The sequence below is a fragment of the Embiotoca jacksoni genome, unplaced genomic scaffold (assembly GCF_022577435.1).
Source record: "Embiotoca jacksoni isolate LCO1_2020_lvr unplaced genomic scaffold, fEmbJac1.0.p SCAF_99, whole genome shotgun sequence".
Classification (NCBI taxonomy): Eukaryota; Metazoa; Chordata; class Actinopteri; family Embiotocidae; genus Embiotoca; species Embiotoca jacksoni.
In genome coordinates, this window is record NW_027185457.1 from 334,494 (window position 1) to 359,267 (window position 24,774).

The following is a 24,774-nucleotide window of genomic DNA, read 5'->3' on the forward strand; positions in this document are numbered from 1 at the left end:
TTGTAGCCGAACACTTCTTGTTTAGATTATTTGAATTGTTTACGAAAACAGACACTTGTTTTTTGGGGGGATTCTACAAGTGGTTCTAATTTCCATGTTAAAAGCCTCATTTGTCTCGGCACACACGTTTCCTGGTTCATAATTTGTTACGACACCATCATTTTAAACTTCAAATGTTGTGTTTGTTCATAATTAAAGTCTCTGAATATTTGAAGGGTGATTCCACCAAAAATATGCAAAAAAAAATGAAGGCGCTACACTGAGAAGAAAATATTATAATATTCTAATATAATAAGATTTATAAATTTGATTTATGTTACCGTTTTTCATTTTTTGTTCGACAGCAGTAAATAGTGGGAAAAGAGGGCAGCAATGCCTCCTCATCAAGAGGACAAAGTATCAGTATAAACTTGATCTGTGTGGTGCTTGCTAGGAGTTTTGATTGACTGAGAAAATTAAATATTAACGCAAAGTATCATCTGCGAAAGAAATTTAGATTCGGTTGAAGTTTAGTTTCTGGTAGTCTGGTTCTCAAACTCCCCGCTGAGTGAGGTCACTCACAGTGGCACCATTAGGAGGGGAAGCAACCAGAATGGGGAAATCATCTGTATGACATGTGTTTACTTATAAAAGTTTCCTATTGTTGACGTCCAATAACCAGGAAAATCAGCTGACTTCCACTGAGGACGCTGTACACAGGTTCCTGATGATTTTCTGAAACCAGACTACTGCTCTGTGGTGACATTTCTCCTCTGTAGGGGAAATCCTTGCTTTGTGAGGACATTTCTGCTTTGTGGGAATATTTCTGCCCCTTGGAAACATTTTGAGGGGTTTTCATTTTCTTTTTACAGCGTGGAAGTCTATAAACAGAAATAGAGCTTACACAGTAAAAAGATGTGCATCCTCTTTTTCATCTGTTGGGTTTGATGATGTCATCTCTGTGACAAGATGATATCAGTCAGAAAAGAAGAAGTTGACAGTATCAAACTCGTGTAGTTTGACATTTTCATCAGGTCATCTAAAAATGAGAACAAAAACAAAATGTGACAGACAAATAAAAATCAGGAAGAGACGAGGACAGACAACGAGACAGAGACAGCTCAGGTTGAACTCAAGTGTCAGAAAAATCACAGCTTTAAAAAGGTGACACGAACGGGACAGTCACTGTCGTGAGACAGAATTACAACCGAGAGACACGCAGGTCAAGTGGAGGTCACTTGAGGACAGCAGCAGAACGACAACCTGTCTTAACACTGACCAGCAGTGACCTCACAACCATTCACGTGTTCAAACGTCACACACAGATTTATTTGACTGCTTCATCTGTCGAGACAGATGGCGGTGAGAAACCCTCTGATGTGCCTGCTGCTGAGAAAGTTTCGGCTCCTGCGTCGGCGTTTCCCACTTCCTGTCATGTCTGCGCAGAGACTTCCTGCTGAGATTCAACACGAACCTCATTGTGTCTCTGACAGTAAATCTGAGGACGGTTTCACCAGAACAAACTGACGTACGCTCGACGAAGCGAAACGGCTGTTTGAGTTGACTCAGACAGAAAGATGCTTGTTGCCATGGTGACGTCAGGATGCAGTTCGCTGCTGTTGTTTCATTCAAATTAAACTTTTAACTTCTATGGAAACAGAGTAAACTGCAGCTCTGTGTTCGTGTGTGTGTGTGTGTGTGTGTGTGTGTGTGTATTCAGTGTAGTTTCAGTGTGTACTCGTGTATTCAGTGTGTGTATTGATTGTGTACCATGGGTGTGCAGGTCAGGCGACCTCTGCGTGCTTCAGGACTCTTCCTGACTCCCCTCCCTCCCCTTGCTGATACAGCTGGAATCAGACTCTGTGTTTCCACGAGGACAAAAGCTTCCTGCCACAAACGGCAGCTGAACAAAGGCGGCCATGTTTCCAGAACTCCGTCCTCCCATAAATCCCCAGGTCGAGCGGCTCTGAGCGGTTTGACACTGGGAGCCGCTGAGCCGTCATGCCACTGCCGAGACGCCGCTCATCCTTTCTGGGACAGCCGTCCACCGAGCGGCCGGCCCCCGCCTCCTGCGGGAGGATCAGCTCGGCCGTCACCACTGCCCCCCGCGGCGTCTTCGTGGGCTCCGCCCCACCTGCGGTTGGAGCCTCGTGCCTGGGGACTCGGGTGTCCCGGAGGGCTCTGGGAATCAGCAGCGTGTTCCTGCAGGGGATGAGGAGCAGCGCGGCGCCAGTGATGCCCCGGGCCGGGGAGCGGGCCGCGGCTCACGGAGCGGCGGCGGCTGGACTGAACAGCTGCCTGATGGAGTACCGGGACAAAGTGAGAGCTCTGGAGCAGCTGAACCAGCAGCTGGAGGAGCAGATCCGACTCTGCCTGGACCGCAAGGCCTCCAGCGCCGGAGCCTGGGGGCCCCTCAGGAAGGAGTGGGAGGACATCTACAGACAGGTAAGGGACAAGGGAGGACTGAGATAGAGAAAAGGGCCTCTGCAGACAGGTGAGGACAGAGAGAGGACATCTACAGACAGGTGAGGGCCAGAGGAGGACTTCAATAGACAAAGAGGGCCTCTGAAAACAGGTGAGGACAGAGGGATGATGTCTACAGACAGGTGAGGAGAGGAGGACAACTACAGACAGGTGAGGGCCAGAAAGGGACGTCTACGGATAATTGAGAACAAGGGGAGGACGTCCACAGACAAGAGAGGGCAACGGGTGGACGGCTCTAGGCAGGTGAGGACGTGTCCAGACAGCCAGAGATCGTGTGCAGACCGTTAGTGAAGTCATGCTGCTGCTCGGTGTCCTTCATTGGACGTTTGCGTCTCATCTCCATGTGTGACTTTCTAAAGGGGACACACCTGTGTGATGTTTCAGGGAAACCCCTCCGCACACACAAACACGTGCGGTGAGATGTGATGTTATGAGTGTCTGCTGTAGCTCTGTGGTCTGTGTGTATGTGTGTGTGTATGTGTGTGTGTGCGAGTGTGTGCTTTCCCCTGCTGGCTACTGTCAGTTCTCTGTTTTCCTGCAGGTCAGTGAAGCCATCCTCGACAACGCTCGGCTGATGCTGCAGACGGAGAACGTTCAGGCCAACGCCGAGGACTTCAAGGACAGGTCAGAGGTCAAACACGCCCACAAACAGTTTGTCCTGATCCGTTTGTCAGATAATCCATCAGTCGAGCAGGATCTGAAAATCGACCGGCTTCGTGTTCACCTGCGTCCACATTTCAGTCTACGCGAACACGGTGCCCTCTAGTGGCCGTCGGGAGGCTCACACTGAAGAGGCCAGAAGAAGAAAAGAGTTCCTCATCTCCAGAACAGGATCAAACTCTGGAGATCCACAATGATAATGATTGTATTGATTTGGGTCCACATAACAAACATTTACATAAATGCAACATACTTTTGTTGATTCAGAGATATAAAACAAAACCAGACACTGGAGCTCCTTCTGCAGCTTTTAGGACAGTTTGCTGCAGGTCCTGAAGCAATCGTGTAGCTCCCCCTGCAGGTGTAAATGTAGTAATACGCAGGAGGAGGTGTGGTAACGTGTAGGTTCCTCTGCAGGTACGAGAACGAGCAGCCCTTCCGGAGGGCGGTGGAGGAGGAGATCAGCTCTCTGTACAAAGTGATCGACGAGGCGAACCTGACGAAGGCCGAGCTGGAGGACCAGATGGAGACGATGAGGGTGGAGCTGCGCAGCCTGGAGCACAACCACGAACAGGTCCCACCAGACTCTGCTCAAAAAACACACGATTTAACCTCAGAGCGCACAACAGACCTCTGCTGGGCAGAAACATTTAAACACCAACTTAAAGTGTTTGTAACATTGATTCGAGCTAATGGATGTTAATTATTATGTTTACTACGATGAGTTTTATCATCTATGGCTTTAATGAGCTGACGTCATGTGACCCGAGTGCTTCCTTTCCGTGCAGGACGTGCGTATCCTCTACAGTCAAATGGCGGGACGTGAGGTGGACGAACCTGACGCACCCATAGAAACCAGCCTGGACCAGATCCTGGCCTACATCAGGAGCCACTGGGAGAAGGTGACGGAGAGGAACCGAGCCGAGACCGACAGCTACCTGGAGTGCAAGGTGAGGACGCATCACCTGCACAGGTGTCCTCTCAGGCGTTTCTGTGGGCGTGTCTGACCTGTCCACTCCTGTGTGCTTCTGTAGGAGGCGCAGTGTATGAGCCAGAGGCTGAGTCCTGAGGAGGAGCATGTGGAGACGCTGAAGGCCGAGTGCAACGACACCGGCTGCAAGATCCAGAGCCTGCAGGCCGAGACCGAGTCCATCCGAGCGCTGGTGAGACCCAACGAGAGTTCAGCAACCCGATAAAGTCCGGTCAGTAAGTAAACTAAGAAACTGTCACCCTGCAGAAACGAGGTCTGGAGAACTCACTGGGCGACGCCCGGCACTGGCACGACATGGAGCTGCAGAACCTGGGCTCAGTGGTGGCCAAGCTGGAGGCGGAGCTGGTGGACGTGCGCGGCGAGATCGATCAGCAGCGCCGCGACTACGACACGCTGCTGAACAACAAGCAGCGCCTGGAGCAGGAGATCGGCATGTACCACGGCATCCTGGACGGAGAGGAGAGCCGCTTCCAGCCCGGCGAGATGCTGTGAGTCACCGACGACACCGTCACTAACGAGACAAACACGGGGCTTTCACCCAGGAGGCCGGTGTTTAAGTCCACGATTAAGCAAAAGTCATCCCCAAACCATGATCTGTTCGCAACCATAAACACGTCATTTTAAACGTAAAGCGCTACGAAAGTTCATCCTGGAGTCCAAGACGAGGTTTGTGCCAAATTTGAAGAAATTCCCTCGAGGTGTTCCTGAGATATCGCGAGGATGGGTCTCCATCAAAGTGCCAAGACAAGAAAAGTGCATGATTGAAGCAGAAAGGACTGTCTGTCCTTTTTAAGGCCTTTATGAATCAGAACATTGAGATCAGCAAAGCGTTCTAAAAAAAAAAAATCTCTTTCAGTTTCTTGCTCCAAAAGCTCGTCCCGGCAACAGTTCACTAAATTAACCCTAAGAATGAGCCACATTTGGTTATGACATCTATCAAAGGCGCAACAGAAGTTTTATCAACCGTAATGAATAAAATGACATCACCGGCGTACGCGGAGAGCCGACGCGAAGTACCCCGAATTATTACTGCACGAATGTTGGTATTTATGTATCAACATGAAGCCAGAGCTAAACAGGATCAACTTAATGTGAACCTTCAGGTAATTAAAAGGAATTTTAACGTATTCTAAACTCTTAAGAATTATCCTATTAAATAAATCTCTGAAAACCAGATTCAGGGCAAACAAGCGGCACATGAATATGAAATAATAAATAGATGTTAAGGATATTACAGCAAGATTATGAGATAGTAAATTAAAAACAATAATTATTAAATATGGTTAAATTAAATATCACAATGGACGGAGGACCTAAGCGTATGACTCAGAAGTGGGTTGAAGTTTACAACGAATTTTACTTACATGGAATGGTTGAATAAACAAAGTCCAGGCAGGTGAATATAATACGGAGGAAAACACTGAGTCCAAGTGGAAATAGTGAGTGGCTCCAGGTGGGGCTGATGAAGGACTGGGAGCATGTGAGGTGGGCGTGGCATCAGGCGACTGGGGACCTCTGGTGGGTGGAGGGAGTAATGCAGGGAATAAAGCTGAATGACTGAAGGGTATAAAAACCACAACTTATGTCTGTCTACACTGAACCAGTTAAATAAAAATTTAAAATAATGAAGAAAAAAAAGTCGTTAAAAAAAATGTGGCAGCTCAGTTTGGTCTGCTGAATTATAAAAAAAAAAATCAGCTCCATGTCTGTACTGTAAAGTCTAACTCCAGTTGTATTTACCTGTGCAGGTGTTCAGGTATGCACTCAGAGCTTGAGGGAGGTGCCAGTGCTCCTCCTCCTGCTGCTTCAGAGTCCAGGACCGACTGACTCTCCAGCACCTCCAGGACAGTGATTCCTGTGGAGGATCTGAGCAGACTGAAACCAGCACAGACTTTGTGCTTGTATTTGTGTTCATTCGGATGAGCCCGGACTTTGTGAGGTTGAACAGGAAGGTTTTTCTACCTGGTCAGGTGTGCAGGTGTGAAAGATGCTGAGAACCTGTAGCAGGAAGTCCAGCATGGGGGTGAGGGGTGGAGTAGGGTGGGGTGGGGGGCACGGGGCCAAGTCTTCCTGCTGATTAATGTGATGTGTTCCAACAGTGGAGGTCCTCAGGTAGAGCTGCTCCCAGAACACCTGAGGACCCGACCTGAACTGAGCCTCAGGTCCACACTGTACAGATTCTGGTTCTGGATCAGTCCCGACTCCACTGAACCACAAAACATCTCCAGTAAAGACTCATGATTTGGTGCTTCACAAATAAAACTGAAATAAAGTGAATCTGATGATGCGTTCAGGTGCTGTTTGTTGAGTCGCAGAAAGAATATAAAAGCAGCACTTTCTGACTTTTAAAGGAACTTTTGGGTATTTTTCAGCAACCTTCATTATCACAAACCTTCTTACTGCGCTGATGTAATAACTGTGTTTACTGCGATGACTCAGTTTAATTATAAAATAATATAAATGACAAAATAAAGTATTTTCAGAGTCAGAATTTATGTAATAAAATGAGAGAATCAGGATATAATCATTTAAATGATCTCTTCTTTTACTAGCTGCAACTTTAAAGTGAAGAACAAATGAATAGATCAGTAATTATGATCAATAATTTCAAATGTTTGCTCATTTGTACCTTTGATACTGTAGTTTTATTTCACAATAAAATGAACCAAAAGTGAAGTTGGTTGTCGAGTCTGTTGATTCTCTCACTGACGGTTCAACTGATCAGTAATCAATAAGACTGATCAAAGACATCGTCAGTTTATTGTTCTCACTGTTGGAAATAAGGATCAGACAGAAACAGACTTTATAAACCTGCAAATGTCCTCTTTATTGATCCGCGAGGAAGGAAAACCAATCAATCATAAATTAATCAATACAAATATAAATAAAGATCACCGATGATGAAGTCGAGGTACGGAGGCCGAAGAGGGTCGGATCAATGACAGCAGCTCGAGTACTGACGCTATAATAAACACCGGAGCATTCAGTCGGCTCCCGTGGCCTCCATCAGCGTCTCCATGACAACGGTGCAACTCCACCCCGCTGAAGAAAATCATGAAGATCCAGCTGGAAAGCTTCGGAGGGACTTCTTTTTAAAGGAAGTCTGGCATGTTAAATAATCAATAACACCAGTTATTGATTATTAATAATGGCCTCACAGACGTCTCTGAGGTGAAGCTCTTCAGCTCGTCAGTTAAATTTCAAAATCCGATCGTATCTATCGGTTTGTAAAAAAAACCATCAAAATGTTTTTCCTGAAACTGAAAAATCCCTGAACACTCGTCCAAAGTGATCAATATGAAATCAATATTAAGTAGATGATCGTTTCTCTGAAGCCCCGTTCAGACCTATGGTTTTAATGTTTCCTGCTCAGAAAATTTTCATTTTCATGTTCGCTGCTCTGATTGGTGATTTCACCTCTGTAGCTTAAGGTGAATCTTTTTTCTTCTGCTGCTTTTATTTTGAAAATCTGACAGAAACGGGTCTTTCTGCTTGAGAAGTGAAGGATGCAGAGCTGCTGCTTTCAGCCTGGATCTGTTCACAATAAATGTAGGGCTGCAATGAAAAGTCGGCGTATTGATTAGTTGATCAAAAGAAAGTTAATAAGCAGATATTTTGATAACAGATTAATCGCTACAGTCATTTTGATATAAAAATGAATCCTAAGAGACAGAAAATAAAATGTGTTTCAGTTTTGAACTGTTGGTCGACAGTTTGAGGAGCTTCGCTGTCTTAAACTGTTTTTCTTTCATTTCATCATTTTACAAACTAAATGATTATTAGACTAATCAGTAATATAATTAATTATTAGCTGTGCTGCTGATTAACAGCAGCAGAACTGTCTCTGAGCAGCTCCTGTTTACAGTGCATCATAAACGTACAGCCGACTCTCACTTCATCACCGTGATAACGATGGAAACTAAAAACATTAACATTCTCAGGCAGCTTCTGAACTGTCTGTTTCTGTGGTTTCAAAGTGGATTTCAGGAGGTTTATTCTGAAGGAATGAGATAAGCAGGAGGTGGAAGTTACACACTGATTCCAAACGCACATGTTTCATGTGTGAGTTCAGATCAGACTGAAGAGGACAACCAGTTTGCAGAATGTGGCGCCCCCCTGTGGAGGCTTTTTCTCCTTTCACCTGCTCGGTGTCTGTTACAGACGACTTCCTGTCAAGACACATTTCTTCTTCTTCCTCTTTTAAGTGACTGCAGATTTTGTGACACCGAGACGTGAGATGTTAATGATATTTGCTGCAGCGCCCCCATCAGGTCAAACTTTACCGATACATGATGTGGGTGTAATGAGCTGCGCGGGCCTGCAGGAGGCGTCAGCCGCTCTGCTTCCCGTCTGCCAGCCGATTACAGCGGATCAATAAATGGGTCCAGTGAACCGGGTCCCAGGAAAAAAAAAAGGGTCACAGTGGTCATCCTGTTTAAGTCAGCAGCTTTGTTTGATTTGGAGGAAGTGACTTCCTGTTTTTCGTTTCAATCAAGTAGAAAATCAATATTGAACATTAAATCAGTCCACACGCGCGCGAATAGCACAATGCTTAGCAGCTAGCCTCTGCGGGCTAGCTCTACAGTTTTTTTTCCCATAATCCCACAGGCCTGGCATCAGTGTGCAGGTCCGAGCCCGGCCGTCGTACCGATTGAGCTCAGTGTTCGCCGCCGGAGGGCGCCGCCGCCGCCGCCGCCTTCGCCGCCCACAGCCGTCAGTAAAGCATCGATCATCGGCTGTGATTGGGGGGTTTAGGCGGGCTGCAGGGGGATGCAGCCCACGCCTACACCCCCCTCGTGACAGACCATCGGGGTCATGAAGGTCCAGCGGTTGGTGTCGGGGTTGTACATCTCCACCGAGCAGAGGTTGGACTGTCCGTCGTACCCGCCCACAGCGTACAGGCGCCCCGACGTGGAGACCAGCGACACCCGGCTGCGCCGCGTGTTCATGGCCACCAGGAGGCTCCACTGACCCGACGCGGAGCTGAACACCTCGGCGCCGCTCAGGAAGCCCGAGCCGTCGTACCCCCCCGCCACGTACATGTGGCTGCCCAGAGCCGCCCCGCCGTGACGACAGCGCTTGTTCAGCATCGCCGCCGCCGGGTGCCAACGATTGGTGTGGTGGTTGTAGTACTCCACCTGCAGGTGGGCGGAGCCCCCCCCAAAAAAGGGAAAAACACGTAAACAAACAACCACCGGGTGAAGTTTTCTTCCTGTTGGTGTTTATTTCTGACGTTTTATCACCACTACTCTTTACTGCCATCTGGTGGATTTGAACGTGTATGACGTGCAGCGAGGCCGCGAGTCCGATCTCACAACGTCAACGAAAAGAGAAAAGTTATCTATCCGCTCGTATTCTGGAAACTCGGATCGCTTCCCGTCAGACTGACCGTGTTGAAGATCTGCAGACCGTCATGGCCGCCGGACACAAAGATCCGCCCGTCGAACACCGTCACGCCGGCGGCGCTGCGACTGGCACTCATCTCCGTCACCACCGTCCACCTGCAGGGCGGCAGCAGCTTTAATAAGTCTGATGACGTTTTGAATTCGTGGAGAAATATAAAGAGTTCAATCTTTACAAACAAATTCAGGGATTGTTTTCATGTTATTCAACATTTTTTTTTAAAGTTTTTTTTTTACCACTTAAATATATCCTTTAACTGTCCACTTAAAGCCCATTACAACCCCTGAATGACCTCACTGTTACGGGGCGTTCAGGGTTCAAGGTGAAAGTCAAGAGTTCTGATCACCTGTCCGTCTCTGGAGAGTAACACTCCACCGAGTTCAGAGACGACTTCCCGTCGTAGCCGCCGCACACGTAGATGTGTCCGTCGATCACGACCGTTCCCATGGCGCTGAGGATGACAGCACAGCGTCATTACTCCTATCAGCGTCAGCGTATTGATCAGTGTATTGATCAGCGTATTGATCAGTGTATTGACCTGCGCTGGCTGTTCATGCTCGACACCCGCGTCCAGCTGTCCGTGTCCGGGTTGTAAACCTCCACCGTGCTGAGCCGCGATTGGCCGTCGTATCCGCCGATGGCGTACAGCAGCCCGTTAACGACGGCCACGCCCACCCTGCTGCGAGCCGTCCTCATTGGCTGACAGCGCTCCCAGAGGTTTCCGATGGGATCGAACACCTCGACCACATTCAGAGAGTCGCCTGAAGGAAAAAAAAAAAAAAGATGATAAAAGCTCCATCAGCTCCGCCCCCGTACCCAGATGTGTGTGTGTGTGTGTGTTTGTTTCCTCCCTCAGGTAACAGGTGAGCTGCGTACCCGAGCTGTTGAGTCCTCCCACGGCGTAGATGAGCCCCGTGATGGACGTGCAGCACCTCTGTCGGGTTTTGAAGGCGGGGAGGTGCGGGCGGCGCTCCGGCATCAGGTGGAAATCTTTGGCTTCGTCCACCAAATCTCTGACAGAAAGCAGAGCTCAACTTTAAACTGATCAAAAGACTTAACGAGTCAAAATCAAATAAAATAGAAACAAGACTTCTGAACACTGATGGCAGAACAAAAACTATCAACCGATACGGAGCTGATTACTCTTTGGTGGTGTCCGTAGGGGAACTGGTACAAATGACAGAATCATTTCATTAGTGTGTTCAGATTGTCCTTGAGAAATTGTCATTAAAAATACAAAAAAGAATCTGCGACTATCATCCTTCCTCACTTCTTCCGTTTTTCTTTTTTACCAGCACCTGGTTGTAATACATTACTCCCGTCACAAGGTGGCGATGACGCACCTAAAAGCCGCCATTAAACAACATAAGGAGAAGAAGAACTGGTTGCTACCAGACTCCGGAGCTTTGCAGGTAAACTGTGTGGCGCTGTGAGATCAGATGTCACGGTGCCACGAGCAGGAACATGCAGAAACAATTACAGCCGTCAAGAAAGTTTGATGGATTAATAAAGTATTTATCTATCAGAAACATGCAAGAACGATTACAGCTGTCAAAAAAGTTCAGTGTGGAACTGTTCACTATGCACAAGTCGTACCGATCGCAGCACAGATCTTTGAGCAATAAAACGGCACCTGCAAAATAAAGACTTGATCTCAGACTGGACTTCTGTCTGTAGAACAGGTCCGATATCCCATTTACAGCAGAACTGTCCGCGAGCAGCTCCAGTTCGCGGTCCACCATCGACGTACAGGCGACGATCGGCGTGTCACCGCGGTACCGAAAGGAAAAACCTAAAAACCATCCGGATTCTCGGGCAGCTTCTGAACTGCCCGTTTCTACCGGCTCGTGGAGGTTTTTGTCGCGACGCGTTTTGTCTCACCTGCACTTGTGGCAGCAGCGCACCAGCTCGTCCTGCTGGACTCGGTCCGACAGGAACTGAGGTCGACACAGAGGGAGTCGGATCTTTGACAGCAGCTCCGGCAGCAGGGTGTCCCTCCTGTCCCGGTCGTGGTGAACCCAGGCCAGCACCGCCTCGAACACCTGCACGGGTACGACACACCTTTAACACCTGCCCGCGGGGTCCCGTCCATCAGATCGGATCAGTCGCTCTGCGAGTTTCTCGTCCGACGGCGTCTCACCTGCTCCTCCGCCTTCACGTTGAGCTCGTCGCAGCCGACCAGCTCCAGCACCTCCTCCGTCCTCAGACCCAGGAACTCCTCCGACAGCGAGACGTCCACGAAGTGCTGGTGGAGGAAGCTGTTGGCCGAGTCGTACAGCGTCGTGCACATCATCGTCTCCGCGAACTGACGGACGCCCAGACAGTTCTTCGGATGTAACCTGAGCAGAAGTCGGCACACTTCATCACTTAAGACACTGAACGGACCTTTTGGTGCCAGAAGCCCAGCGACAACACCTCAGATGTGAAACGCCGTCTGCCGACGAAGACCATTTGATATCCTCGAAAGCTCCAGAACTAAATGGAAGCTGCGGTGAGATCATTTTTTTTTTAGAGTTTAGTCTAAAAATCGGCGAGCCGATCGACGTCAGCGGCGAGTCGCCGATTTTTAGAAACACACTGGCTGTAAAACATGTTGTTGTTTTGAACAGACTCTGGTACCACTGACGATCTGCTCTTCGTGATTCAAACCTACCGAGCGCGTCACGGTGCGAGTCAGAGCTCGCCGAGGTCGTGCGGCGGCGCGACACTGACCTCTCCTGCAGGAAGGAGCAGCAGGCGTCTTTGACGTTCTGCAGCTGCAGGAAGCTCGAGCCGATCAGGAGAGACTGGACGTTCTGCTGGTCGATGGCGACGTGGCCGCTGTACGCGAAGTTGATCAGAGCCTCCAGAGCACTAAAACAGACGGCCGCCGGTTACACTGGGAAGACTGGTTTCAGACTGCGAGGAGGGTTCCCGTACTGGTCTAAAACATTTATAGAGGTTCCTGTCCTGGTCTCCGGTTACCTGGGATCCATTCCCTGCATCAGGATCTCGTCCTGTTTACACTCCACCATGTCGTTGGTGAACATTGCGTGAAAATAGGGGATGGAGGCGGCCAGGACGATCCGGTGAGCGCTGAACTTGTGATCCCCGACCTGCAGACGGGACAACAAATGTTAGTCGACACCGGTCCTCACCTGTCCCAACAACTATTTCCACCCGTCCTCAACTGTCCTCACCTGTCCTGTGGTCTATTTACAGTCTCAGTGTCCCTACCTGTCCCGCGGCCTCTCAGCCGCTGCGGGTTTAGTTTCAGCAGCGCAGACTCAGCGTTGTCGAACCCTGAGACATTAAGAGGATCAAAGTGGAGCCGCAGCTCTGCAGCGACTCATCGGGAGAGCGGGTATCCTCAGCGCCTGTCCTCCCGAAACACCGAAAAACGGCTGGTCGTCACGACGACGGACGGAGTACAGCTGCAAGACGCAGAACCGACAGACTCGGCGCGTTCTGCCTTTTTAAAAAAAAAATTAACGTCGTCGTCGTTGTTCAAATCGTTTTCTGTTACGAAGCTTCTGTGAAAAAAACCGGGTCGCTGTCGTTCCTCACAAACATCACACGAGGACGTCAGGAAGACGCTGCAGTCACAGCTCGGCTGTGAATATCGATCGGAGCGAACGCTCTGAGAAAGGTGAAGTTTGTCGTCCGGTGGCGCCACGGAGAAAAAAAAAAAGCAGGTAAATCAAACTGAACCTGCAGCGATCAATGAAATCGATCAGAGTGATTATAACAGTTCCGATATATTAGTTTCTGGTTGTTTTTTTTCCCTCTGACACTCACAACACTTATAGACGACCGATCGGTCCGGAGACACGAGCTGCATATAACATTGATTACACCTTGAAGTCTGCAGCTGATCAACATCAGGACCACAAATCCAGCTGTTCCCCAGTGATGATCAATTACAGATCAATCGTTACTCCAACGCACAGCTGGCGACGATTGACGAGTCACTCCACAAAGTTCTGTCAGGTAAAAACTCATCGATGACTTCAGTCCGTCAATCAATCAATCAATCAATCAATCAATCAATCAATCAATAGGACCGATGACCTGAACATCTGTAGGTCATCATCAGCGTTATGGAGGAATCTTCTGGAATTGATGAGTCTGACTACAAACCAGTTTCAATCAGTGAATCTTTATTGTTTCTGAATTTAATTAATACGAAATATTTACCGTCTTCCTCACGTCGGTTACTGTCAGTCATGTATCGATCAGTAAATGCACGTCAGTTCCACTTCCGGTTTTCGACCTGAGCAGCTGTTGATCAGCTGTAAGTGACATTATCTTTATTGGCGTTATTCTATTAATCTATTATTATAGATTCTTTGTGTACTGATGAAAAAACAACAACAACAACAAAACAGACAACAGTTTCCACCTGAACTCGACAGATCAACTTATTGATCTGTGGCTCGTCACGTCTGAACAAGTGTAACCGACACCTGATCAGCCGTCGGCGAGCTGCCCTGCTGCTCGGATCCCCGGCAGGTCAAAGGTCACCGTGGACGCAGCGGCCCGTGACGTCTCTGAACGATCGTCGTCTTATAATAATCCGCTATTAGCCCGTTAGCATGTTGTTAGCCTTGTTAGCAGCTAGCGTCGCGGGTCGTTAGCTCGCAGGCTACCCTTCGAGCCGCGAGCGTCGTCGGTTTTACCTTGAGCGTGACGTCACAGAGTTTCCCCTGACGTCGGATCTCCTCCATGACGACATAGCCCCGTGCCGGCAGGTCGTGCACCGAGAAGTGAACCAAATCCTCCAGCTCTTCGCAGAGAACGTCTCCCATCGTCAGCAGGAGCGGCGGCGCGGCGCGGACTGAACCCTCCGAGCCGCCGTACACCGACAGTGAGCGCTGACGTCAGGGCAGGTCCAGCTTTCACAATAAAAGAGGAACATGACTAATACTTCCGCTTTGGTGTTTGGCTGTCAAATGGGAGTTTACAACTTCTGTCACCATTCATTTATTTAAAACATTTTATTTGTAATTATTAATAAGTAATTGTTTTGGGATGTTTATAAACTACAAGTTTGAAAAACCTTAAAACCTTTTACTTTGTAAACTCCGTGAAACACACAAACAGTTAAATTACTTCTGACAGAGATTTTTAAGTCAAACCCAAAAACTTTTAGGTCACTTTTTGCTATAGCATGACTTTGTTTTTCATAATTTGGATGACATACCATAATATGATTTATTTATTTTTTAAGTCATAACAAAGGGGGGGGGGGGGGACCGTACCCCAATTCTCCTCCCTGGGAGACAGCAGTGCTAACCACTGCACCACCAATCTTCACTGGAATTAGACAGTGTTGTGACATATCTTTGGCTCACTGCAACCTATAACTCCACCGTCCACAAATATTCATTCAACTGTGACCAAAATTGCCGCAGACATTCTTTGGATAGTAAACATGTTTTCAAAGGGGGTCTGCAGTGGTAGTAAATATCTTCCTGTAGCGTGTAGTGTCTGCAAAACACTTTGTTTTAACGTTTTAACTTCACTAAAATTCCATCAACAGGTGGAATCTGAACCATTAATATCAACCTTGGTGAAGGAGAATCTTTTACCTGTTGAGTTAACCAGACTGTCGGTTGAGTCTCTGGAAGCTCTGAGTGAACTCTGTGAAACACTTTCTCCTGCCACAATCCGGCGAGACCTCCTGGGTTTGTACGTGCAGTAATACTAATACTAAACCAAAGGTCAACAACAATGCCAAACAAAACAAAAAACCAAGAGACTTTTTTTTTCATTTCACTGGTTAGAGAGAAGTAACTTGAGGCATGCATGTCAGTTCAGAAAAAGGTCATACTCCAAAGAGTGATAAAAAAAGTCATCCAAATATCCAAAGTATGTGGTCCAAAATATGATAAAAAAAAAAAAAGTCATAGTCGACATAGCATGTCATCCAAAAAGTTACCCAAAATTAATTTTTGTATATAGTATACAGTATATAATATATAGTATAGCGTATATAATATATAGTATATTGTATAGCCAGGGCGATGCGGCTAAGTTTGATGTTTCACCGTGACACAGGAAGTTGATGTTTAAGGTCAAACGATGCTCCGAACCTCATGAAACTTTGCACATTCGTCAGGCACCAACTTTCATGAGTTTTTGAAGACGTTAAAGCTGCCAAAAAAAAAGCCTTATTTCTTTAACAGAAGAATAAGGAACGAGAACGAGACAAAAAATTAAAACTGCAAGCGGGAATATGCGGACCATGACGTGCAGCATGCGAGGGCCTGCGTATCACTGCTTACAGTTTTAATTATGTTTGGTTTTCACTTTATTATGAACTGTATTTCTGTATTCAGAAGCTTTAAAACACAAAAAAGACACAGGTTGTAAAAAAAAAAAAGAGGAAAGTTTTATTCACATATTTTGGTGTTTGACTGTGTTCGAGCTGAAGAACACCTGAACAAGGTGCTGAACCTCTAAAAACCTCATTCGTGTTGTGATCTGGAGGGAAAACTGCGTCAACACGCCACCACGTGCACGGAGTGAAGTCTGCTTCAGTGTGGATGAAGCCGAGGTGCGTTCAGGAACAGCAGTCAGGTCAGAAACAACGAACATCCATTCGTTTCTGCTTGCTATAACCAGGTGGAGTCACAATCTGGACCACAGCTGCTTCATGTTTCAGCTCAAACCTGTTACCAACCTACTCAGCATTTTACTGGAGGTCGGAGTGTCTCTAAAGGCACCGCACTGCTGAGACAGGAGCCTCATCACAGAAACCAGATTAGGCCAGAACCGGGTCTACCTGCTGGAGGAGCTTTTCTGTCCCCGACCAGGACCGGCTGTGCGGTCAATAAGCTGAGTCAGATTTTAGTCGTCAGGACCGAAAAATAAGGAATGAATTTAGTTGAATTGATCAAATGTGCGCCTCGCAGCGAGGAGGTTGTGGGTTCGATCCTGGCCTGTGGAGTTTGCATGTTCTCCCTGTTGCCTGCATGGCTCCTCTTCGGGTTCTCCGGCTTCCTCCCGCCATCCAAAAACATGCACGTCAGGTTAATTGGCGATTCTACAAAATGCCCTTCGGTGTGAACGAGAGTGTGAACGGTCTTTGTTTCCGTCTGTCTCTGTGTGTTGGTCCTGTTATGGACTGGCGACCAGGCTGCAGCTGCCCCCGTGACCCTGCTGAGGATAAAGCAGGTATAGATAATGGATGGATGGATGATCATATGTGGAACAATACTCTTGTCGGTCAGGGTTCTGGTAGCCAGTTCTAGTTTGATCCGGTTCCTGGGACGGTCAAGTACCCGGATGTGTTGATCTCCAACACAAATGGATCTCTCTGATCTCTCCAGGTTCTGTCAGCAGTTTCTCTTCTCCAGCCGGCACTGATCGTCACTTCCTGCAGTTAAAATGTCCGACGTCAGATGCAGATCGATACCGTTAACAGACGGACTTCATGCTGCCGGTTAATGACCCCTCTGACTCGTTTGTGAGTGAAAAATGCGTCACATGATCAGCTGATCACTGCAGCGCTTCATACAGCGGATCAATATCTGAAGCTTCATTAGCTCAGAGTTTGATCAGCACCGCGTCATCCGGATTCAAATTTTTAAGTCAATTGTCGACGGCGAGTTTTGTATTTTCAGTTATTGACAGTTAGCTGCTAACGTTCGCGTGACCTGCTGTTTGTTGGAGCACCTCTCAGTAGCCCGACTCAGCAAACACGTCGCCTTCTCACGCGAGTCATCAGATAAACAATGCAGCCGACATAATTCATGCTGACTCGGCTCCGTCTGTCCAGCAGCTCGTTAGATTACATTTTTCAGCACCCTCTTGTTGTCATAGTAACAATGACAGGAGCAAAGTCCGGAGCGACGTACTTGCCGAGCCATAAAGTCGGCAGAGGTCGGAGGTCGGGGTGGACGGACGGACTCTTACAGAGACCGCTATTAACTTCCCGTCATAAACTGAGAGCTTAACTTCTGTTAACCTTAACCACCTGTTTATTATGGTCACCACGGTGACCGAGGTCATCTAACCTCAACTAGGTAGTTATTCTAACTCGCAGCGTGAAAGCTGAAGCTGACCGAACATTCACCGTAGTATTGTCAGCTTGTAAACTGAAGGAGGACCGTTTTCTCCCCGAAGTTGATATAAAGTCGGTCGATTTGGAAAAAACTGATGATCAGGAACAGAAAAGGTTTGATTTGTAGTTGAAACATGAGAAACAGCAGGATCGGCCCTTTAATCCTGTCCAGAGACAAACTGAGGAGAAGTTTCTCTGGAGACAAACACTGATTAAAAAAAAAACCTAAAAACTGTGACGGGTTAGAAAGAGGTCGCTACGCTACGCTCGAGTGTTTGTGTTTTTCTACGCTGACAGATCGCTGTTTTCAAAGCGTAACTGGTCGTAAACCTCCGCGACCACCTTGCGTCCTCCGAACCAGCGGTGGTTCAGCGCCTGGATGGCCCGGTTCATCTCGGCCACCTCCGAAAACTCCACGAAGATCTTCACGATGACTTCGGCGCCGTCCTCCTCGCCCTGACGCTCCTGGTAGATGATGACTCGCTTCACGCGGCCGAACTTCCCGCACTCCTCGGTGACCTCGCCCTCCAGGTCGTCGTCGATGTCGTCGGGGCCGACCATGTTCCTCAGGACCATGACGGTGGACTGACGGGGGGACAGAACAAGTCGTTTACCTCACGCCCGCTCATATGTTACGAGTTCCACGTTGTAGAAGTACTGCTCGGTCTACTTTCCCTGATTTACACTCTCTTCTTTTTCCTACTTATAGTCCTTCGGTACTTTTAATTCATGTGGCTACAAAGTTGTATCCTCCACCAGGAAGTCCCAATTTAAGGCCGACAGTACCGACAGTCCAGAGTCAAAAGGTCCGCAGGTCGTTTGTCCCGACGGCTGTCAGACTTGTTCAACACCACCCTATAATAATGTCATAGCACCTGACGCCTGATTTGTATGCGTATTTTGTAATGTTTTCTTACTGTGTGCTTACCTTTTTTCCCAACTGTGTTTCTATGCCGCTGTGACGACTACATTTCCCCACTGTGGGTTTAATAAAGTCTTATTTTATCTTATCTTAAAACCAACAGCTCGGAATAATACCAATCGTCCCAACAGTCATGAGTCAAGACCAACAAATCCTTAAACTAACAGTGCAGAGTCGAGCCCACCTCCTGCTTGCGGAGCAGTTTCCTCATCACCATGTGTCTGGCGCTGCTGCCGCTGATGGTCATGTGCTCCTGCTCGCTCAGCGGCTCCGTGGCCCCGTCCTGCTGCCCCTCCTGCTGGCGCGCCTCCTCTTCCTCTTTCCTCTTGAGCTCGACGCCGAAGGCGGCCACCGCCAAGGGGGTTGTGGCCAGTACCGGGTTCACCAAACCGACCTGAGGCACGCCGGGTCGAGCCGGAGTGACACCTGAAACAGACAGGAAGCAGGAGGGAGAGGTTGGTCAGCCCGGCGGTGGCAGTCCGGCCGCAGAGAGCCGCCCCAGGCTGCTGGAGAAGAAGAACCTCCTGCTGGGCGGCAGCTTCTCCATCGGACTGGGGCCGACCCCCGGCCTCTTCTACTAACCTCAGCATACACTGGGTGCACTGCTTTACCACACCTGTACCACTGTGTTCATCACACGGGTGGAGGTAAAAAAAAAACAACTTAAATCCTGAGGCTGACTTATTGCTTCCGTTTTCTACCAGTAGCAAAAGCAGCGACTAACTCCACCAGCCTGACGTATGTCACTCCTCAACAAGCAGCTGTAAACAAGTGCACCCACAGACCGTACAGTGTGAAGCATCCTGACTGTGTGACTCTGCGGCTCTGAACTCTCAGCTGCTGAATGTTCTTCCTCTGGTGACCGTGTTGAGTTTTGAAACTAATACTTACGATTGGTGCAGAAATAATCTCAGGAAACAGGAAGGTGAAACGTTTTTGGACTTTAAGCTAAGAGGATCAGAGGAGGATGAACAAACCCCACTGACTCAAGTCATATATATATATATATATATATACACACCTCCCCACCCCACCCCACCCTACCCAACTCAAAGTGTGTGCAGGTGTGTTGTAAAACATGACTGAAACTCCACAAATCACACAGGATCTGAGACTCACTGGCCAATAGGAATGAGGGGCTATGTTTAAAGGGAGGGGCTAGAAACAGTCCTCTTCACTGGGTTGGTCAGTGTGCAGCAAAGGGGAGGTATTAAGAGGTCACTGTTGGTGCAAATGTTGGGGGTCGAGAGGGGGGTGGGGGAGAAGAGAAAAAACAGAGAGAGAGAAAAAAAGACAATAAAAGAGAAAATCTATTAGTGGAGACGCTTCTGACGAAGCAACACAAACAACAACTGGGACAAACTACTTCCTGTCTGGAGTTCATTAAAACCACAATGAGGGTCTGACTGAAGGAGGCGACCTCTGCTGGAGGAAACGCGTTTTCCCTTCAGAGCAACTCGACTTCTACACAGTCAGAGATTTCATCTCCTGACTCGTCAAGTAGGGCTGCAACCTAATACTTTTAATTATCAATTCATCTGTTGATCATCTTATTGATTAATCGATCAGCTGTTTGGTCTTTTCCAAATTAGAAGCTGCAGCCTGAAAAGTCTTTTAGTCCACAACCAAGAGTTGGTCGGTTTATTATCACAGAGGACTAAAGGAACCAGAAAGTATTAGAATTTTAACATTAAAAAGACTAAAAAAAAAAATAAAAAAATCATCATTCAGATATCAAAACAGTTGGTGACTCATTTTGACGATCAATTAATCGTTGCAGCTCTATTGTCAAGATCAAGATTCACATCTTGAGCACAAGTGATCAACGGTTTTATCTTACAAGTTATCTTGTTCACACAAGCGTTGATCTTTGCTCAAACAAATTGGGTTGCAGTGATTTCTGTCACACACGTCAACCGGCGCAAAGACAATCGTTTGTGACAACAAGACTTCTTGTACACACACACACACACACACACACACACTCACACACACACACACACACACACCCGTGTTTGTCTTGGGCTCACAGGGTTTTTTATCTAAAAGGTCAACAGGTTGTATTTGGTTGCACAAAATCCACATCTTGTACAAACAAGGTCATTTCTTTAAGCATCATCCACATCTTGTTCATGAAAGATTTCCATTTTGTTCTTTTCTATGGTTTTAGCATTTAAATTGTTCTCTTACGAGTTCTTCTCCGTGTACAAGTGACGATAATGTTTTCTTAAAGCTTTCATCTCACATGGTTTCACCCTGTTTGTACAAGTTATGATCTTGTAAGCACAAGGTAAAAAAAAATAAAAAAAATCCAAATGATATTAATAATGGGTAAAAAAAATGGAAGGGCAAAAAAAACAAAACTAACAAAGCAACAAATTAAACCGAAAAATAAATCAATGACGAGGTGGTAAACATCTATCTTGAAGCTGATCTGCGGAGGTCGACAGGTCGTCGGTGAGACTGTGACCGGCTGCTCGCACTTCAGACAGCAGAGCTTTAATGTGATTTGACAGCAGGGCGTCTTCGTTATCATGGGGGGCGGGGCTTATCTGTGTGTGGGCGGGGGAGTAGGGGTGTAGGTGTTCCTACCTGTGATGACACCTGGAGCCTGGGCAGCCATGACAGCCTGAGGAAGTCCTCCCAGCTGCTGAGAGAGGAGCGCCGGTCCGGCCAGAGCTCCGAGCACCGACCCTCCCACTGACTCCTAAACGCACCGCAAAACAAAACACTAAAAAATGTGTCTAATAATGTGGGAAATATATCCAATCGATCGATACCATTTGTCCTCTAAGGGCGGCTGCAGCTTTCGTGGATTACCTGAGCGGTAATCTTCGCCGTGGCTGCCGCTGCTGCCACGGCGGCTGCAGCGGGGAGGCCTCCGGGGGTCGTCGGCGTGAGGAGGGGCATGGGCGGAGTCACGGCCTTCCCTACCCGAAGGTACTGACCCCCCAGGTCAAACAGGTTCATTGAGGCCACGGCGTCCAGAGAAGACTGAGCCTTATCGTACTCTGGAAAACAGGTACACAAAACCACCAGACTTCCATCATCTCTGGAAGAAAAACCTGCAGGCTCAGCAGCGCCCTCGTGAGGCTGGGTGAGTCATTACACGCTCACCGACGAAGCCGTAGCTTTTGTGCCTTCCGGTCGTCGGCTCGCGGGCCAACATGCAGGACTTGATCCTCCCGAAGGCCTCGAAGACACTCTTGATGTCCTCGTCGGAGAGATCGGGGTGGACGGACGCCACGTAGATTCTGTTGAAGGCACGGGCTTCTTCTGCAAGCTGGTCAATGATTGGCTGAGCCTGGCCAATGTTACTGGGCCTCCCAACCTGCAAGACAACGAATAGGGAGAAATAGAAAATCCTCAGGAACCTCTAAAACGTGACGACAGTCAGACATGAATGATGGAAACTGAAGCGTGTGTACAGATCTGTGATGATAGAAACTGAAGCGTGTGTACAGATCTGTGATGATAGAAACTGAAGCGTGTGTACAGATCTGTGATGGTAGAAACTGAAGCGTGTGTACAGATCTGTGATGGTAGAAACTGAAGCGTGTGTACAGATCTGTGATGATAGAAACTGAAGCGTGTGTACAGGTCTGTGATGATAGAAACTGAAGCGTGTGTACAGGTCTGTGATGATAGAAACTGAAGCGTGTGTACAGGTCTGTGATGATAGAAACTGAAGCGTGTGTACAGATCTGTGATGGTAGAAACTGAAGCGTGTGTACAGATATGTGATGGTAGAAGCTGAAGCGTGTGTACAGATCTGTGATGGTAGAAACTGAAGCGTGTGTACAGATCTGTGATGATAGAAACTGAAGCGTGTGTACAGGTCTGTGATGATAGAAACTGAAGCGTGTGTACAGATATGTGATGGTAGAAGCTGAAGCGTGTGTACAGATCTGTGATGGTAGAAACTGAAGCGTGTGTACAGGTCTGTGATGATAGAAACTGAAGCGTGTGTACAGGTCTGTGATGATAGAAACTGAAGCGTGTGTACAGATCTGTGATGATAGAAACTGAAGCGTGTGTACAGGTCTGTGATGATAGAAACTGAAGCGTGTGTACAGGTCTGTGATGATAGAAACTGAAGCGTGTGTACAGATCTGTGATGATAGAAACTGAAGCGTGTGTACAGGTCTGTGATGATAGAAACTGAAGCGTGTGTACAGATCTGTGATGATAGAAACTGAAGCGTGTGTACAGATATGTGATGGTAGAAGCTGAAGCGTGTGTACAGATCTGTGATGGTAGAAGCTGAAGCGTGTGTACAGATCTGTGATGGTAGAAACTGAAGCGTGTGTACAGAGCTGTGATGATAGAAACTGAAGCGTATGTACTGGTCGGGGATGTGGCTAACTGACCATCACTCTGGACACACCTTGATGTTTCTTCCCCCGAGGACGACGGAGTTCATCTGTTCCAGAGCGAGCTGAGCTGCTTCGGGCATCTCGTACTCCACGAAGGCAAAACCCTGCAGAGACGAACACTGAAGCCTCAAACCCTGAAATCTGAACAGCTTGATGAGGAAAAACCTGAAAGAGCTAATTTACCTCAGATTTGTTTCACAGAGTGCGTGTGTGTGTGTGTGTGTGTGTGTGTGTGTGTGTGTGTGTGTGTGTTGAGTGTGACCTTGTGCTTCATGGTCACAGAGTCCCAGGACATGTCGATGCTTTTGATCGGTCCAAAGGGGGCGAAGGCCTGTCTGATGGTGTCCTCTCCGAGCTCGTAGTAGATGGAGCCAACGTAAACTCGACACATGATGGCCAGAGCTCTCTGCCTCTGAGCCGCGACCTGAGAAGCAAGAGAAGAAGAAGAAGAAGAAGAACTCTTAAGCCCCCAGCGCGGCTGTGAGGTGCGGACAGTCTGCTCGGACACAAGCGAAGATGAAGGTCGGCAGGATTTTACTCACCGACTGCAACGGCGACAGAGCGTCTCCGAAACCCATCGTCAGAGACGCCATCTGAGACAGGAAGACAACGTCACATCCTCATGAACAGGAAATATAAAACTCATCATGGACAAGCATGAAGGAAATCTTCCATCTGCGGCCGGGTGATTTGGACAAAAAAAAAAAAAAAAATCAAACTAAGCTGCGTTAAAGTCTTTCTGTTCTGACCTCTACAGGAAGCCGCTGCTGCCGTTACCTGCAGGGTGCTGATCTGCTGCTGCTGAGCCAGAGTCTGTTTGACCAGAACGCTCTTGATGCTCTGCTCCATCGCGTACTTCTTCGCCTGCAGGCAGGAAACAGCGAATCACAGACCCCTCCGATGCAACGGAAATACAGCAGCACTATTTTTTTTCTTTGTTTTTCTAATACGAAAACCAAATCTTCACTGTAGGAAAGTAGTCAAAATAAAGAAAGAAAATGTTTTTATGCGTGTGTGTGTGTGTGTTACCTTCTGCAGCGCCTCCTGCTGGTTGGGGGTGAGCGGCGGCAGGCCCAGCTTGGTGGTGGTGGTCTGTCCGTTCTCCATGATGAGAGCCGGGCCTCCCTGTCAACAGCACCAACAGGTGAGCAAAACAAACGCACCCTCAGGTTCTGCCCAACATGTGATGCCAGACTTGGGGTAAAGGTGGGGAACACCCTGGACAAGGCTGACTGTCCGTCACCGGGACAGGAAAGACAGAATTAGAAATTGCCTTATTTGTGTGTGTTTTCTTATCGTTACTAATAATCATTACATTCCCAGTGAAGTTCAGTTTAAGTGCAGTGATGTCAGCGTGGACAGTAAACTGTAATATATCCTGCCACAAAAATCCAAAAAGGTGTTATAACCCGTTAGTAAAACACGAATCAATGTTTAGATGTTCTGAATGATGGTTCCGAGTCCAGCAGGTGTTCCACCTGCACAGTGAGCTCGACCTCAGCGAACAGAACCGTCCAGGACCTCGGTGCTGTTGACCTATTTTAGCTCCTCTCTTTCTGCAGCACCGATCTGATGGAAAGTGAGGAGTTGATATCTCATCGATTTATCTGCTTGATTGATTTAAGTCTAATCAGGAAGAAAAAATAAATAAAAAAATAAAAAAACACCAGCAGCATCTTTAGGTTCTGTCCGGACCCTCCTGTTAGCATTAGCTTAGTCTGTTTCGTTCAGAACCAATAATGAAACGTCGACGGTTCGTACCACAGAAACGGCCGCCGCCATACAGCTCCGCCCCGGCTCTCCGGCTCTCAGCTCCGGCTCTCTAAGCTACTATCTGTCCGCAGTTTGGTTCAAATCTGTCGGATATCTCAAGAGGTTTTGAGTCTCTGCAGCCCCGGAACACAGCGGCGTC

The 24,774-nt window shown here is 47.8% G+C and overlaps 3 protein-coding genes across 3 annotated transcripts; 1 reads left to right on the top strand and 2 right to left on the bottom strand.

Annotated features, from left to right (window-relative positions):
* Window positions 1-1,980: 1,980 nt before the first annotated feature.
* bfsp2 (beaded filament structural protein 2, phakinin) lies at window positions 1,981-6,103 on the top strand. Its single transcript, XM_069142294.1, has 7 exons — window positions 1,981-2,424; window positions 3,005-3,087; window positions 3,541-3,697; window positions 3,912-4,073; window positions 4,158-4,286; window positions 4,361-4,602; window positions 5,863-6,103. Exons 1-7 carry the CDS (start codon window positions 1,981-1,983, stop codon window positions 5,939-5,941), a joined length of 1,296 nt encoding a protein of 431 aa, XP_068998395.1. The 3' UTR covers window positions 5,942-6,103.
* An 813-nt stretch (window positions 6,104-6,916) lies between these two features.
* On the bottom strand, window positions 6,917-14,352 carry klhl18 (kelch-like family member 18). The gene is made up of 10 exons (XM_069142288.1): window positions 14,176-14,352; window positions 12,482-12,612; window positions 12,230-12,370; window positions 11,658-11,856; window positions 11,399-11,559; window positions 10,394-10,530; window positions 10,056-10,278; window positions 9,864-9,968; window positions 9,504-9,615; window positions 6,917-9,252 (listed from the first exon to the last, which is right to left on the bottom strand). The coding sequence occupies exons 1-10, from the start codon at window positions 14,302-14,304 to the stop codon at window positions 8,866-8,868; spliced, it is 1,725 nt and encodes a 574-aa protein (XP_068998389.1). The 5' UTR covers window positions 14,305-14,352; the 3' UTR covers window positions 6,917-8,865.
* Window positions 14,353-15,865: 1,513 nt separating this feature from the next.
* Window positions 15,866-24,766, bottom strand: puf60a (poly-U binding splicing factor a). Its single transcript, XM_069142289.1, has 11 exons — window positions 24,624-24,766; window positions 23,892-23,987; window positions 23,640-23,726; window positions 23,405-23,455; window positions 23,125-23,286; window positions 22,874-22,966; window positions 21,604-21,817; window positions 21,307-21,497; window positions 21,079-21,193; window positions 18,671-18,912; window positions 15,866-18,149 (listed from the first exon to the last, which is right to left on the bottom strand). The coding sequence occupies exons 1-11, from the start codon at window positions 24,642-24,644 to the stop codon at window positions 17,850-17,852; spliced, it is 1,572 nt and encodes a 523-aa protein (XP_068998390.1). The 5' UTR covers window positions 24,645-24,766; the 3' UTR covers window positions 15,866-17,849.
* Between the last annotated feature and the right edge of the window lie 8 nt (window positions 24,767-24,774).